At 40.4% G+C, this 17,288-nt stretch overlaps 1 protein-coding gene across 1 annotated transcript; it reads left to right on the forward strand.

Annotated features, from left to right (window-relative positions):
- Positions 1 to 9,695: 9,695 nt before the first annotated feature.
- Positions 9,696 to 13,279, forward strand: hoxc11a (homeobox C11a). The gene is made up of 2 exons (XM_021565915.3): positions 9,696 to 10,941; positions 12,208 to 13,279. Exons 1-2 carry the CDS (start codon positions 10,251 to 10,253, stop codon positions 12,438 to 12,440), a joined length of 924 nt encoding a protein of 307 aa, XP_021421590.1. The 5' UTR covers positions 9,696 to 10,250; the 3' UTR covers positions 12,441 to 13,279.
- The last annotated feature ends 4,009 nt before the right edge of the window (positions 13,280 to 17,288 follow it).

Raw genomic sequence — 17,288 nt, forward strand, 5'->3', positions numbered from 1 at the left:
TGTATTCAACCTAAGACAGTATGGAGTAGGCAAGCAATATACTGCTCCTGATTTGTGGTTGCACATGCAGTCTATAATAGTCTAAACATTTGAGATTATAGAAGTGAATGCACGCACATTTTTTTAAATGTCTAATCGATTCGGGTTACATTTTGTGTTTGTACTCATTGGAGTTCAATATCAAGCGCCTTTGCGCAGAGATCACGCAGAAAATATTCTTGCAGTTTCAATGTTGAACACTTCTTTGATGTGTTACAATATACAATATATTGTATTACTAATAATATTAGTAGTGTTACTGGACCAATATTAGCCTAGTACTGCGTAGTATTTTTAATACGAATTATATAAGTATTGTGTATGTTATGGTATGTAGTATATACATTTTGTCAGGATTTGTGTAGAATATGCCCTCATTTCTAAACAATTGTTAGTTATTTGCATCTTAGCAAATAGAGTAGAGCAAATAGCCTTTTATTTTCTCTCCGTGTTATTTTCCGTTTTCCAAAACACACATTCGACGTTGGGTTAGGTTATAGGCCCTCTAGTACATTGCGTAATGGCTACTTCTAGTGTTATAAACGTGCTTTTACGCATATGCCTCCACATGCAATGAAAGCCAAGAAAGGTTTATTGTGCCGAGCCAAGTAAGCCTTGCGATGAAAAAGAGGCACTCTTGAGGATTATAGAGCCTTCAAAATATTATTTCACCGAAGGACCCATTTCTAAAAGCACATTTAGTAGATCTTCGTGTGGGCCTACTATAGATATGTTGGCTGCATGCGCAGCGATCTTAACAATGGCCTTGTTTAATGCTCCTGGGCGCTTTTGACTTTGAGACTGTCTAAATCTGTTTATGGTGGCTTGACTCCCTTCCCGGCCCGTCTCAAAGGTCAGTGAGCTGCACCCGTGCATGCCCTTCACAGAGAACTTCACCACAGATAGCCATGTGGTCTAGTAGGCCCCCGGCCCGGCCACCTTTCTCTCAGTCTCTCTCATACCGTTTATGGCACCGAGCTTGTTAGAGAGATGGAAATGAGTGAGAAATGGGCAATAGTATTTCCATGCACCCAACTGTGTGTGTGTGTGTGTGTGTGTGTGTGTGTGTGCATGTGTGTGTGTGTGTGTGTGTGCGTGTGCGTGTGCGTGTGCGTGTGTGCGCGCGTGTGTGTGTGTGTGTGTGTGTGTGTGTGTGTGTGTGTGTGTGTGTGTGTGTGCATGCGCGGTATGAGTGTACTAAAACAAGGTCTACTTATATTATCCATAATGATATGTTACATTGTTGATTGGTGAAAAGAGGCGGCTCCGTCAGTGTGTATAACGACCACCGTAGTATGAACATCTTTATGCTAATTCTAATTATAGCCTAATAGTAATGAGCTAATAAGAAAAGCCTAATACTTATACTGCCAATGCAAATATACCACCACTGGGCCTACTAATAATCATACTAATAATAGTAAGATGATTTATAGAAGTAACTGTCACAAAATAAAAAACATTTGAGGACGAATCCGAGGACGTATCAGAAAACGCTGTCCATTTAGACCCACATAAATGCTTGACGTTTCAGCATGCGTACCAGTAGGCCCCCTATTAACGTTTCTTGAAAATACTTTTTCTTGTCTAAATCCTTTAGTCTAGACAAACCAAACGCTGTGATTACTAAACCAAAACAGCGTATTTTGCAGCTAATTTAAACATTTGTAACCGGTTTACTTGTCAGCTTCTGTGACATGGCATATACCACTCACTGTTCTGTGGCATGGCATGGCATGTCGTTCAAACGACAACAGGATTTCGATCGGCCAAAGCTCCACAGTGTGTAGGCCTATTCGTTATTTGTCTAAAAATACGCACGCACAACCTTTTTAGAGGCCTATGCACAGTTGTGGGGAGGGTTCCATGGCTTCTCCTCAGCCCCAATCCCCTCACTGATACGTGTGGGCGGGAGCAGTGCACACATTGAAGGTCAAGTTAGTATGCACCTTATATGGATCCCTAGTGCACTAACAGACTGACTGACGGACTTACTGGGTGCAATAGAAAACTGTGAATTGTCTCAGACTGGGAAGACAACAAAAACAACCGTCTAGCTAGTTTCCGTCTTGCCTTTTGTTGTACGTGCCACTGGTAAAATGCATTGAACACCATGGATAATTTGCCTACTTTGAGCTCTTCTGAACTCCTTTCAGTTAAGCCCTGTTAGCCTTGTAGTTAGTTGTGCAGCAGAAATTGGCACAGATTTATTCCGTGCTTAATCTGTGACTCTGGTATATACAGACGATGCGTTGTCTTGCATGTGAAACGATAAGGTAATGAAATAGGACTAGACTGTACTACGTCAATGGAAAATACAGTATAGGGCTACTTTACAAAATAATCCTATACCTTTCATTTGGGCAATATGCAACATTCGAGCACCAAGCATATGTTGCCTGAATGTTATTTAAGTGTTGTTTAAGTCAACATGCCTAGGAATGCACTTTAGTGCTGCTAGCCTAGCTCATATCTGCGCTGTGCGTTGTTCAGTGCTCAGTGTTTAGAGTTCAATGCGCCGTTGCCTTTTGTTTCTAAAGAAAGGCGGGACTTGGATACCCGTGCACAGACCTAGTTAGCCCACTGATCAACACAGCCAAATAATTTGGCATGCCAATGTTACATTTGATATATGCGTCGTGCAACATAAAGATAAACACGTATATTGAAATCGTCGAGCTTTGCCATTGTGTCTGAACTCTTGCTGCATGGGAAATGAGGTTGATGAAAGTAGTTTTGACTTGAAAGGTTAGGTGGAAAAACTCGGAAAGGGAAAGCCATATGGCAAATGGGATCCATCGTTATTAACAAATACATAATAAAAGGGGTTTGCTATGCTAACAATAAAGTCAAAAATAAAGTAGACATAGAAGACCTAAGTCAAATGTAATTATAGCAAGAACTTAAATGGGAAAACAGGCCCATACCGGCTACATGAAATTGTTTCATTTGAATGCGTTTTGGTATCGATTAAACCTGCAGAAATGAACCTCTTTGGTAGTTGTTGTTTCTTTGTAGTAATGTATTCCATTTCATACATACATCTAAGGTAATTAAGACATGTTTGTTTGGTGAACATTGATGTTCTTGTGCAAGAAACACTATATATATACAAAAGTACGAAGAGCTCATTGACTTTCAACGTGCCACGGACATAGGATGCCACCTTTCCAACAAGTCAGTTCGTCATATTTCTGCCCTGCTAGAGCTGCACCAGTCAACTGTAAGTGATGTTATTGTGAAGTGGAAACGTCAGGAACTGCCAAGCCGTGAAGTGGTAGGTCACACAAGCTCACAGAATGGGACCACCAAGTGTTGAAGTGCGTAGCGCGTAAAATCGTATGTCTGCGGTTGCAACACTCACTACCGAGATCCAAACTGCCTCTGGAAGCAACGTCAGCAAAATAACTGTTCGTTGGGAGCTTCATGAAATGGGTTTCCATGGCTGAACAGCCGCACACAAGCCTAAGATCACCATGCGCAATGCCAAGCGTTGGCTGGAGAGGTGTAACGCTAGCCGCCATTGCTGGCTGGAGAGGTGTAAAGCTAGCCACCATTGCACTCTGGAGCAGTGGAAACGCGTTTCTGAAGTGATGAATCACCCTTCACCATCTGGCATTACGGAGCAAATTTGGGTTCTGCGGATGCCAGGAGAATTCTACCTGCCCGAATGCATAGTGCCAACTGTAAGTTTGGTGGAGGAGGAATAATGGTCTGGGGCTGTTTTACATGGTTCGGGCTTGGCCCCTTAGTTCCAGTGAAGGGACATCTTAATGCTACAGCATACAATGACATTCTAGACGACTCTGTGCGTCAACTTTGTGGCAACAGTTTGGGGAAGGCCCTTTCCTGTTTCAGCATGACAATACCCCCATGCACAAAGCAAGGTCCATACAGAAATGGTTTGTCGAGATCGGTGTGGAAGAACTTAACTGGCCTGCACAGAGCTCTCACCTCAACTCCATCGAACACCTTTGGGATGAATTGCAACGCCGTCTGCGAGCCAGGCCTAGTCGCCCAACATCAGTGTCCGACCTCAGCGATGCACGTGTGGCTGAATCTAAGCAAGTCCCAGCAGCAATTTTCCAACATCTAGTGGAAAGCCTTCCCAGAGGAGTGGAGGCTGTTGTATCAGCAAAGGGGGGACCAACTCCATATTAATGGCCATGATTATGGAATGAAATATTCGACGAGCAGGTGCCTACATAATTTTGGTCATGTACTGTATTAATCTGTACACATTTTGCAATAAGATTTTATTATTTATGCATTATAAAGCCTCAATCATAGGATACTTGTTGTTTATAATATAGCCTGCAAAACTAGTCAAAATGTTTCTTTCAGTGTGAATTATTTATGTATTTAGAACTGGTGAAAAAGATCGACTTTAAAAACATGCTAATTTAAAAAACACATTTCGACATATCCGCCATGGCAGTTTCTTCCCACAAATTGTGGGAATGAATGTTTTTTTTTTTATAATGTAGGTGCAAAATAATATATGGAGGAAAACTGTTTATAAATATAGTCTGTTATTTGGTCTCATAATGAGCCGTAGTATAGTTAGGTCTGCTATTATTGTATTTGTATTGAATTTGAATGAATGTTCAAAAGTAGGCCAAACTTTAGTTGGTTTTGTTTTGGGGATGCCGACTGCACTGTGCCTCGCTGCAGTGAAAAAAAAGTTGACCAGTCAATAACATTTACCATGAGCAGAAAAATACATAACAGGATAAATAGGATGGCCACCTGTAGTCACAAAATAACCATCCAATATGTGTGAAATAATTTGACACTTTCACAGAATTGATGAAGACATTTTATTGAGCGCACTAATGTAAAATACTTTTGTCAAACCCACCAAATGATTGTGCGTAAAATACTACTTTGTGCGAAAAATAAAGCAAAGCTATTTAAATATCCAAGCAAATTAAATAATTTAACTTAAATGTATATATTCTATCTTTGTGATGAGAGGACTAATCAACGGCCTATTGTTTATCAATCTTTGTGCTCCTAAATTCCAGAAATAGACTCTGGGGAGTCCGTTTAACAGCGTTTATATCATCTGATCTTGTAACCTATACTGGTTCTCAGTGCAGATGCTTTCACGCTAGGTACGTTCACTGAGACCTCAGTAAAAACAAGGGCCTTTCTTGTTGCGCTTGAAACTGTTAGCAGCTTATACAACCACGTTTAACAGCCCGACTTACATCCAATTAAATGTATCTAGGCCATGAGGGGACAGTAACATGATTACACACGCTTCGAACATTTAGCCCTGGCTTCAGACCGCTTTAATTTGAGGCGGGCCAGGGAGGCCGCGCGCGCCTCTCAACAGGAAAACGTTGCCTTCCTTCCGTTTTGGTGCTTAGCGACAAGACAATGTCTGCGTCTGGAGACGGTGCATCTTGTTTTTTTTCTTCTTCCGTTTGAAATAAAACAGGAGCAAAAATATGAATAATGAAGTCTGTCCCCGAATAGCAAAGGAATAGGGTTGTTTTTGAATTACTGTGGCATTTGGGCCTGTATTTTGGAAATAAATCTACTTTGTCTAGATTTTTATTTATTGAAATGTGTTTGGGTAGGCCTACATATTCCCATTCTAAATCAACTAACATGGTAGCGTAATTACATTTGAAACTATTTGTACCATTATGATAACATTGTGCCCTAAGAGTAGTCATTTTCTGAAATGGAGGCCACAAATGTTAAAATCTAAGGTACTCAACCCTTTAAAAATAATTTAAAAAATTTTGCTCGCAAAGTTATTTCCTTTAATTTAAAATGACTAACGCCAAGTGACACTTTGGATTTAGACACCAAATGATCAATGGAATCGCCAAATGTATAACATACTAAAAGGGCGTGATTAGGTAATAATTATATTTAGTAGGCCACTCCCCCGATAACAGTTTGCCACTGGAGAGAATGCTCAAGGTCTGTGTATATATTTGTAAACAACGATGTTCAAGGCAGTAACACACTGACATCAAACTGAGTAACACATGATAGGTCTACTAGTAAAAAAAAAAATATTTTAATAGCCTTCTTTTATTGATCTATATAATATATTAAATACTTTTGTTCAATGTCTAGCATTCAAAATAATATATAGATATCTCTAAATCTCTAAAACATGTCACTACACCTCTACACATCCCCAGCGGGACAGGCTCATTTGCTAGCCCGCAGTAGTTTCTACAATGCATACAAATACATGCTTTGCAGTAGAAAGGACTTGTTATTAAATAACAGTTTAATAAAACGGAACATATATTATTTGTCAAGTTTTTGTGCTTTTGAAGGGGTTTTACATGGTGCCAAAGTCAAGGTACAACATTTACCACCTCAATTCAAGAATGACTCAATTGGAATAGCCCATACTGCTATAGGCTTCAAGCCCAATCAAACAATAGTCATGCTATCGAGTAGGCTAAACAAATAAGACTTGCGAATACAGCAACTTTATTTTTTTTTTATCAAGATAGTTCTCGTTCTTCTCAGCAACAGGCTGCACTTGGCTTTAGACAATGCATTGTAATTACTGTGCGAGGTAGCAATACATTGCTTAGATTCCTCAAACACAGTCGTAAAGCATGTGCTCTCCTGACAGTGATGTTTAAGCAGAGAATGGCACATATTTACAACACCTCTTTCTTCCAGGAAACTCGCAGGACTCGAAAAGGCCTGTGTGGCTATTACGCTAAAGGCTCTAGCAGTATTTTTTAACATGTTGTAATTGTACTCGCTGCATGGTAGGCATACTCGGCAGGGGCTTTGGTTAGTCAAAAACATTTGTGAAGGAACCCCTTCTTATTTAGAGAACTGGCGCACCAGCCATCCGACTCCAGGGTCCTACTGCGGGTGGTATTTTATAGGCTAACTGTGACTTGAACTTAAATCCAAGAAGAATAAACACATGGTAAACCTTATCCCCTGAATGATGGCCTTATTCCGCCGTAAGACATGTCTATGATAGTTTGAGGCCTTTGAAGGAGGGTTACGCACGACTTTATTGCTCCTTGCAAGCTTGTGTCCAGATTTGAAAACGGAAGTGTGGTGGGCATGTCCTTTATGTAATACCCCAGGCAACGTTTTGGCATCTCCTTTTGTGATTGCACACCACTGGTGTATACCCGATCCTGCGATTGGGCCCTCCAGTACAGGCCTAACTGGTACAATTCTCAGAATCCTTAGAACATCTGACAAGGTTATGGATAATTAGCCGAAGCTATTATGTAACCTACGCTGGTTGTTGTTGTCTTGCTGCAGATGATCATGCATTCCACAAAGGAACAAATACTTTGTTGTGTGTTAAGGCTTCGTTTACAGTAAATGTTATTGCCTTTGGAGAATCAGTGCCATTTAGAACCCATTCTCGAAATAACTCAACAGTAGGCCTACAACAGTAGTACAGTTTCTGCAACCACTGAATACGAAGAGGTTATTATTACATTTCGGAATGTTTTACTTTCTGGAATGCGAAGCCCCTTGAGCAAAAACGTTCACCATTTTCTATTACAAAGTAAGGCACTAAGCCCAAACCCGTGGGAGACGACGACACACTGCGCAGTATAGCCAGACTAACTTATGGTAGCTAACATTTTTTCCCGCATCAGCTATTTTGTAAAAATAATGTTAACTTATTTTACCCGTCCCTTGTACTGTGACGTGGAATTCTCCATTTGTGTTTTCATAATTCAAAACCACAGTCGGCCTATGTCTGCATGGTTACATGCGTGGGTAGAACTTATTAGAGTGTATACCAATTTTAAAAACCCTTTTCCATCGTACTTTAATGTGTTCTGTAGAACAAAGGGATTTAGCTTTTTCTTACAGCCATTCGGCGTTTTATGGTTAGACGCGTAGAGGATTTTAGTGGTCAAATTCAAGTGCTGTGTCTTGGCAGCTGTCTGCTTTCTTTGTACTTGGATGCGGGCATCGTGCACGTCAACTTTGTATCTGCTGGAAGGGGACTGTAAAACAAACACATTCCATTGCCATATACCTCTCTCCAAAATATATACATATACTCATGATAGTCATCTTTTTTTGATGATTTACAAAAAAAATTGTGCTTTTAGGTGACAAAAAGTGGGCCGTCAAATTTACATACATAATTCCATAATCTTAATCCCATGATCATCTTAAACGTTTAAACTATTGGAACCATAGAGTTTGCGTTATGTCATTTTATAATTTGCATACAGGTTAACCTTCAGAAAAAAAATGTTTTGGAACATAGGAAGCTATTGATAGTCTAGTGACATTTATCAATACAATGATCCTACCTTTGTGTTGATGATTGGCAACTGTAGTTCACGTGATTCTGTATACGACAGTGAACGTTCACCACATAAGAGAAAGAGCACACAAGGGTATTTTAAATGTGTATATATATATCAATTTATTACAGGATTGAAATATCATTCCTCTAGTTGATGGCATGGCCTAATCTACTTTAGAACTGTGTGATGAGGATTTCAGCCGTGATATATATTTTTCAACTGAAATGTCGTTTAAATTCCTTGAATGAAGGCGATAACTAATCTAGCCTACCTTGCCTGGGAGCACTCAGGCATATTAAAACAAATCAATAATGGTAGCCTAGAGTTTTCGTTTTCTTTCGTAAAGCAATGTGTATTTAATCGGGCAACTAGTCCTAAAGCTACACTGTAGTCCTAAAGACAGGGATATAGTGCCCGATTTCTTATTGCTATGCAGCTGTCAGTGAAGGTATTCTATGACAAATCGATTCATTTGTTGCCCAGTGAGACAGTGGAGACTACGCAGAAATAGCCCCTCTTGTACTTCAAAACAAAATAAATGGCCTCCTGGAGACTATTTGGGCGGATTAAGCTTTAATATAGCCACTCTCGTGTAGACTATCTCGATTCAAAATTACGACGACTTGATATGTTATAGTTTGCAGTTGGTGGATTAGAGTTGTTTTGACAGCCTTTCGTCGTCAAAGGTTAAACTTAGCTGGTTTTCTTCTCTCCTCTATGTTCAGCCTGGATGCTTGGTCTTGACTTTCCCGGCTATTCACTCGAGGGCCTATCATGATCCAAGAGAAATTGATTGAATTAGGAAAATGAGTGATGTAGTCAAACTAATGGAGTAGGCCACCCTAAACGTTATGCTCTGCATCCTTGTTCATTCTCATTTAGTTCACATTGATGTTGAAACTATAGCCACAACATGTCGGCTTCCGTTAAGGCCATGCCTTGATCAAATAAAATCAGAGATAAAAACGTAAATAGAAAGATGTCCCTGAAGCACGGGAATGAAGCCAACTAGCCTATGTATTCAAAAATGCTTATTTTGAATAGTTACTTTTTGTGGGGGGGTGTCATTATAGGGAAATGTTAGTCTGTTGGTGGCTGTTTCAAAATGTAAATATAGGCTATTACAGTGGTTTAGATGAAAAATGCCCAGGTTTCAAAATGGTAACATCTCAAGCAAGGCAACATCTAGTAATTGATTCACGATGGACATTTAGACTACCTACAAATAGCATAAAGCCTGCTAGACTGTATGAGAGTGAAAACAGCAGCGCTTCGAGTGTGGTCTTGAAATCTTGGTCTCATTATAAAGCATAGATTTGCCTTAACCTCGCAGTGATCTCGTTTCACTTTGTCAGTAAGGCTGGTAGTGGTTAGTCATACATTACAATGTGTGAGAGTAAAATGTCTATATTCTGCTGTGTTCCAGTATAGGCTATTGTAAAATATGCTAATGTATTAATGTAGTAGCTATACTATAGTGATAGTTATAATAATACTAATAATCATAATCATAGTAGGCCTAATAGTGAAGTCTTACCTGTAGAATTCAAAAGCATGTTTAGTCTGCTATATCAAATACTAAACCTGTGCTAGCCTAGCCCACTCCCATACATAAATAGCCTCCTAAAGATTATCTTTATAATTGCCATAACCTATGTAAACAAACAGGAATCTGTTACTGGTTTTCTTACTGCTCCTGCGGTGTTTTGAAAAAGAATAGTTTGAACCTCCTAGATCTTGCCTAAGTGAACCACTCCTACACATCCAAGTGTTCCACGTTGATATATGACAATATCTACTTTCGATCACGTGTCTCCGGGCGACTTAGACGGATTGCGCGTCATCTCGCCTTCCTAAATTTCCCCCTTCTAACAGCTCGAATCCAAAACATCTATCTATCGTACGGAGTACGGGGGAAAGATGTTTAACTCAGTGAATCTGGGAAACTTCTGCTCCCAGACGCGCAAAGACCGGACATCCGAGTTTGGGGACAGAACGGGCTGCGCCTCTAACATCTACCTCCCCAGCTGCACCTACTACGTCCCCGAATTTTCTGCCGTCTCTTCATTTCTTCCACAGGCCTCGTCGCGGCAGATAACCTACCCATATTCCACAAATCTGTCTCAAGTGCAGCCGGTACGGGAAGTTTCCTATGGATTGGACCCTTCTAGTAAATGGCACCATAGAAGCAATTATGCATCATGCTACTCTGGAGAGGATCTGGTGCACAGGGACTGTCTTCCGCAATCCACCATGACAGAAATGCTTATGAAAACGAACGAGAATGTGTACAGCCACCATAACCACCATCCCAGCTCCAACCATCCCTCCACAGGGTTCTACCCCGGAGTGGGGAAAAACAGCGTCCTCCCTCAAGGTTTCGACCGCTTTTTTGAGACCGCATACTGCGGCACGGACAATCAGTCAGCAGATACTTGTTTACAAAAGAGCGAGGCTAGAAAGCTGGAAACAAAGTTCCAGCAGCCAGCGGCTCTACCGGGCGTCCCAGACCAAGACAAGGACACAGAGGATGAGGAGGAACATACAAATTCGGGCTCGTGTTCTTCTTCAGCCACCAAGGACCGCAGCGCCAGCAAGAACAGCCACTCGAGTAGGTACCGAAGCTGTAAATGGGGAAAGGGACTAGCCCGGTGTTTTGTCGGTCAGATTTTATGTGGAGTTTTATAAGCATTCAAAGGATTTTATTATAACCTACAAAGCTCTTTCTTCCAATGAGAAGACTTTTTACGATGGGAAAGCGCTTTGAAAAAAAAGGATGTTATACACAGACGCTTCTATCGTGGAGTCTGTGAAATTTTAAGAGCGCGCTATTGTGACAAATGCTAACTTTGATCATGAACTTGCATTGGGCATTTTAAGGGATTTTCGCGTTGGGCTGTCGTGAGTAAAAACCAATTGGGCAGAACATTGCTTTTGGCGTCCTGTGAATTTTATTTTAGCAGCTTGCACGCAAACTATAACACTAAAGTACGTGCTGTGAGATTATTAGCCTTGTACACTTAGAGGCTCCATAAGTATCCATCTATCTATATTTATCTGGGCAAATGTCGAAGATAGCAATATCATTGTGTTGTGGTGGTTTCCTTGCAACGAAAGAGAAAAGGATACAAGTGTAATCAGTCGTAGAGACTCCAGTGTGAGTTTGTGTCAATATCTGGATTCAAGCATTGCACTGCAGTATTGAACCAAACACATCCTGTCCAAGTGAGGCACATTTCCATTCGGTTAGCCCTGAGATATGTATGCCTGAATCTGCAGTGATTGATACACACACACACACACACTATCTCTAACTCACACACACAGGCCCACTGGCGTCTCTTTGTGTAGCCAAATGTATCCCAATCAGGAAATAACTGCAGAGATGTTTTGTGTCGTTGTACTTTATCTTTTTCATGACGTTTTGACCACCACTGTGATGTAGTGTGTCTCAGATCCGAAATACATTTTAGATTCACATCGAATATAAACATACGCATTTCACAGAGGCATGAAGGAGTCTGGAAATGGATAGCGAAGGTTTAGTTTTGTGTATTTGTAAGAGACCAAAACACATACTTGGAGGCTGTAAATTTATATGATTTGCTCTTCAAGCGCTTGTGATAATGTAACAGTCTTTATGGCGGATGTGTCTGATGTGTTACGTGCAGTGTTGGATGTTGACAGAATTGGTATAATCAAATTGATGCTTCTCGAAATTCCTGAATAGTGTATTCACATAGGGAGGCTATATACTTTGTGTTGATGTGAATATGTGTGAGCGGCTGCTTTAACTTCATGTGAATATCTGTGCGTAAATGGCAAACAATCCCATTGAACTTTCACTGATCATGTCCTTTATGATTGATTGCCCCAGGTACTCCTCGCACAAGGAAGAAGAGGTGTCCATACTCCAAATTTCAGATCCGAGAATTGGAGCGGGAGTTCTTCTTTAACGTTTACATCAACAAAGAGAAACGGATGCAGCTTTCCCGGATGCTGAACCTCACCGACCGACAGGTTAAAATCTGGTTTCAGAATCGAAGAATGAAAGAAAAGAAATTAAGCAGAGATCGTTTGCAGTACTTTTCTGGAAACCCACTATTGTGAGCACGCAGAGTGTAAAAGCATAATGATTATAGTCAAAAGGTCAATGACACACTTTTCTCAGTGAATTCTTATCACCAGTAATAAACACATTTCAAGTTACTTCAAAAAGACAGATCAGCAGCAATGTTGAGCAACTAAATGTTAAGATGAGGTTATTTCAATTTCTAACATTCGGGGTTGCTGTATGTATGCGTAATAAGGCACCATTTTCCTGTAGCCTTCATTCGCAGGATACTTTCTAGTTCATATATATATACAGGTGATTATATAGAATAATCATTTATATGCTGCTGTCGAGTTCATATGGTTTTCCGTGTATTGACCACGAATCTTAATTGTGTTTATTCAATTGTGCATTTCACAATTATTGTTTGTTGAATAGTATTACATGTTACAACGCAATTCGGAAGCCATGATAGGCCTATATTGGACATTTAAACGTTCCCTTTCCTCTGGTCGATGTATTTGTAGCCTACCATGTTTCTGTTTTCGACCAGAATATTCAACTCACAATAATACATTTACAGGTGTCCATTTTGCCACCGAGAACTGTGACGTGTACAATCTGTAATGATGTTTTCCTTGTACAGACTATGCAACTATGTGCATTCGTGACTGTAAATATAATTTTGTTTTTAGTTTCGCTCCCCCCTTTTCCCTGCTGCTATTTTCTTTACACCGCCCAAGCTGTGTACTTTAAAAGCTTTAATGTTAACCCTCCATTAAATTATTTGCTTTATGCTTGGTGCTTCTTTATGAAAGAGGAGGAAAATATGGCGTTGTGCCTGTGTATCATTAATATAAAGATACCTATGAAATAAACAGGCGTATAGACAAAACTAACAGACTGGTGGATTTTTTTTGTCATAGATGTTATTATTGACCATGGTTATGCCTATGTGAATCTCGTTTTCAAGCCGATTGATTGAGAGTGGTAGGCAATGATTAAAAAAGTATTGGCAAAATAATCCGACTGCATTTATGCCTTCGATTTTCTTTTGGGCCATTGTTCGGTCTATCTGATGGTTATTTTCAAGGGATTTGAGTGGGGTGGGTAGCCTAAATGTTTGTGCCACTGTTTTGATAAAACCAAGTTCGAAGCATGTGGAGAGATTGCGAGTCGTGCGTTATTAGTTGGGTATTTGTGGATAGTAATTGCATCCAATGCCAACTTAGTTTTAAGCCACACTATTTTAATGTAGGAACAGGCCTTACCTTTTACGCAAAAACATTTTCTGACGAAAACATTGTTGAGGGAGTGTGTGTGTGGGGCTGTTGAGCGGTACATTTATACAACGCTTACATGCTTAGTGGATATAACTCTAGGACTGCATTTTTGAGCTTTTGCAAGCACACACAGAAGTACACGGAAACGACAACACAGAAACTAGGCTACACCTCAGAATCACAGAGAAAGAAAGAGGAACGGGATCCTCCTTTAGTGCCCACTAAATGGAATCGCCACTCTTGCAGTCCAGACAGTGTCATAAAGACAGAGGCACTAAATGGCTATTTTTTTTCTCTTAATTGCACCGTCTGTTCGGAGGGAATGGCGTTCACTTCCGATGTAAAATAGTAAACAAGTAAGATTGGCTGTCCAAACAAAAAACTTTGCAACTAGACTGTTCAACGTGAACTCGGGCCGGTGTTGTGCACAACGTCAATCGCCCTCCAACTGCACAACACACAAGCACACGCACACACACACACACACACACACACACACACACACACACACACACACACACACACACACACACACACACACACACACACACACACACACACACACACACACCCCACACATCCTTTACCATTTCAGTCTTCACCGCTGCTTCATACCTCAGATATTTCTGAGAAAAACGAACCTCAAAAATTAGATCGTGGAACTCTAGGTCAGTCAGGTTATACATTGACATTACCCCAACTATGTCTTTACTAATTGTTGACTACACTGGCCAGGTGGTAGGTGTGTTTGCACATCTATAAATATAGAGGACATTACTGGGGTGTGTCTGTTGGACAGATTTTACCGAGTGAGTGTATGAGTGTGTGGATAGCCTACGTGCGTGCGCCCGCGTGCACACAGAGCATATGTGCATGGAATATTGCACGTGTGTGTATTAACTACAATTTATAATTAAAAGTAGTCTTTGAACTTCAATAATGTCAAGGCCTTCACCTTTAACCCGCTGCAATAAAGTGGAATCAAGGAGCCCCTTTTGCCCGGAAATGTGTGCAGGCGAGGAATCGACCAATGGGAGTGAGTGGGAAAAGAAAAAGGAATGTGTAGAGAGTCCAACTTTGACCCCTCCCATTAAACTACAGCAGGTAACTTTGCCAGCTTTAGTACGCCCAGTAAATACACTTTATTATCCCAGTAAAATGTATACGTTTTCACGCATGATACGTTTTATAACATGTTGGCATGAGCTTTAACATGTAGTTATATTTTCACAGTTTCTTGTGGAAATGAATGTAGATAATGCCTTTGGGTTCAATTCTTCTTTGAGAATTATATTATAGAATTATATTATATTCTGTAATGTTCTATTCGATTCTCTCTATATTTGTGTGTGTTTATTCCCTGCTACTCACTACAATCCCTTTAGACTAAAGCTGAAGGCGGAAGAGGGGGGTGTTAGTTGTGACAGGGGGGGAGGAGGAGGAGGGAGATGCTCGCAGGCAGAGATCAAGGCTGGAATACTTTTCTTGTCACACCCACCAACCTTGGCCCTGGGACGATGACGTAGGATATCTCTGCCACACATCGTCACCATTTCTCTGTGGCTCGAGGCTCCTCAAACTCCTGCCCATCAACCACAGGGGGCCAGGATTCACCCCGGGTTGTGCTGATCGCACAATAGGAGGGCAATGTTTTGTTTCCTTTCCTTCAATAGGCTTTATAAAATTATAGGACAATGCATGGACACATCATGTTCTTCTTTCGATGGATGATTTTATACATATGTCACTACAGTGTTCATATGGTGTTCGAGATTGAATGACATTTTCTTTTGTTTTGGTTGTGCTATAGTTGTAATATGGTAGTCTTGATTTATCCTGAGAGATGAGAGAGGATACAATGCAGCCGGCGGTTGGTTCAGTCGAGCTGATCCCATTGCGCACTTGGCTGTTGGGAAGGAAAATGGCGGGTGTCACAGGCGAATGCAATCGGACGGCCTGAAGAATAACATTTCGTGATATCCGATGCATGGCGATTCATTAAGGTTGAAAATGAACTAACACAAAGCATAGCGAGATCTTTGTTGAACCTTTTCAATGTGATAAGAAATGTAACTAACGCTTATTTGAATTAATTCTACGGCAGCGCTCAAATAATTATTATGTAGGCCTATGTATTTTTGACTCCATGTATATGTTCTAACTTGATGTTATTGTTATGGTTTGTGTGTTTGGTGAGTACTGAGGCCTAATTTCATTTCGTTCATGTTTTGAGCATTCCTGTATTTTGTCCTAGCATGTTTTTAGTTGGGATATTGTGAAGGACACATTGAAAAGGTGTCTAAATTACGCGTCATAGTAATTCAAGGTGTATTGCTTGAAATGACGTTTGTGCTTAACCCCTTGATCACACCGAACTACATCTACATTACTCAGCAGCCTTGTCTTGATGGTTACTTTATGTATGATGCTGTTGTTTTCCACAGTAGATTATTATATACACGTGTTCGTGTTTGATAATAGGACCCGAATTTGAAAGCTCAAAAGCCCGCGCTACCAAGTTCATTTTGAGTAGAGATTAGCCTGTTACTATAGGCCTCGTTCTTGAGAATAATTCTGCAGTGAGTTTTTAGGTGAAGGGTTGATAACGAGCACTTATCCTCCGGCATAAACAAATGAAAGGGTGGTTGCAATCAGAAATAGATTACATCAGAAATGAAATGAGACCAGCACTAATTTGGATAGAAATGGCAACTTAGGCTTTGTTTTGCAACGAGTTATTGCCATAATGAGTTCCAATGTATGCGCATTGTACAAGTGGCTTACCCTAGATGTGATGAAAGCCGAAAGCTGTCGATATACTTCGAAGAAACTAACCTGCGGTCCTTTGTGTGGTCGTCACCAATTTAATACCTATGTGTGCTTTCAGATTACCACTTCTCTGATTTATATTTGTCTTTAAGACGCTACATGCCTCAGCCATAAATTCCCACTTGCACAGGGGGTGGACATCTGCTTGCAAGGAGCTCAACCTCGTTACATCAAATTGGGAAGCTATTTCATGGTGGCCTGCAATAGACAAACTAGTTTTGGCTTGCCTCCATCTGCGTAAACGCAACATGACAAGGGGATGGGCGGCATACGCGTAATGTGTATCTTGTCTATGTTTTCGCTACTCCGCATGATGGTAAATATAGCAAAAAACTGTATAGCAGACTGAATAAAGTTTAAAGACGTAAAGCGCACATGTGTCTGTGCTTATTTCACACTAAACACAAATCAACAGCTATTTAGGCAATAAAACGAATGGAAATATGTTATTTTACCCATGAGCAAATAAAACCTTTCCTATGCGCGTGCGTAAAACATCAATATGTGCACAAAACAACATTCAAAAGAACAAAATACACGAAAGAACATTCACACCTAGGCATTAATCGTTATTACCGTTTATTTCACTGACAAATACACATAATAGGCATACCAATCGACACACATCAGTCCCCCAAACACACATAGCCCTCCCATTACAAACAAGGGCAAATACACAGGTATAGTGATTCACATGTAGTAAACAATATTTAGATCATGATAATTATTCAGATCACGTGTTATTATTGGGCTTATCCCCTTTTAAATGGAGGTAAACTGAACAAAGACATT

This window comes from Oncorhynchus mykiss, chromosome 16, assembly GCF_057628025.1.
Source record: "Oncorhynchus mykiss isolate SJ-2025 chromosome 16, ASM5762802v1, whole genome shotgun sequence".
Taxonomy (NCBI): Eukaryota; Metazoa; Chordata; class Actinopteri; order Salmoniformes; family Salmonidae; genus Oncorhynchus; species Oncorhynchus mykiss.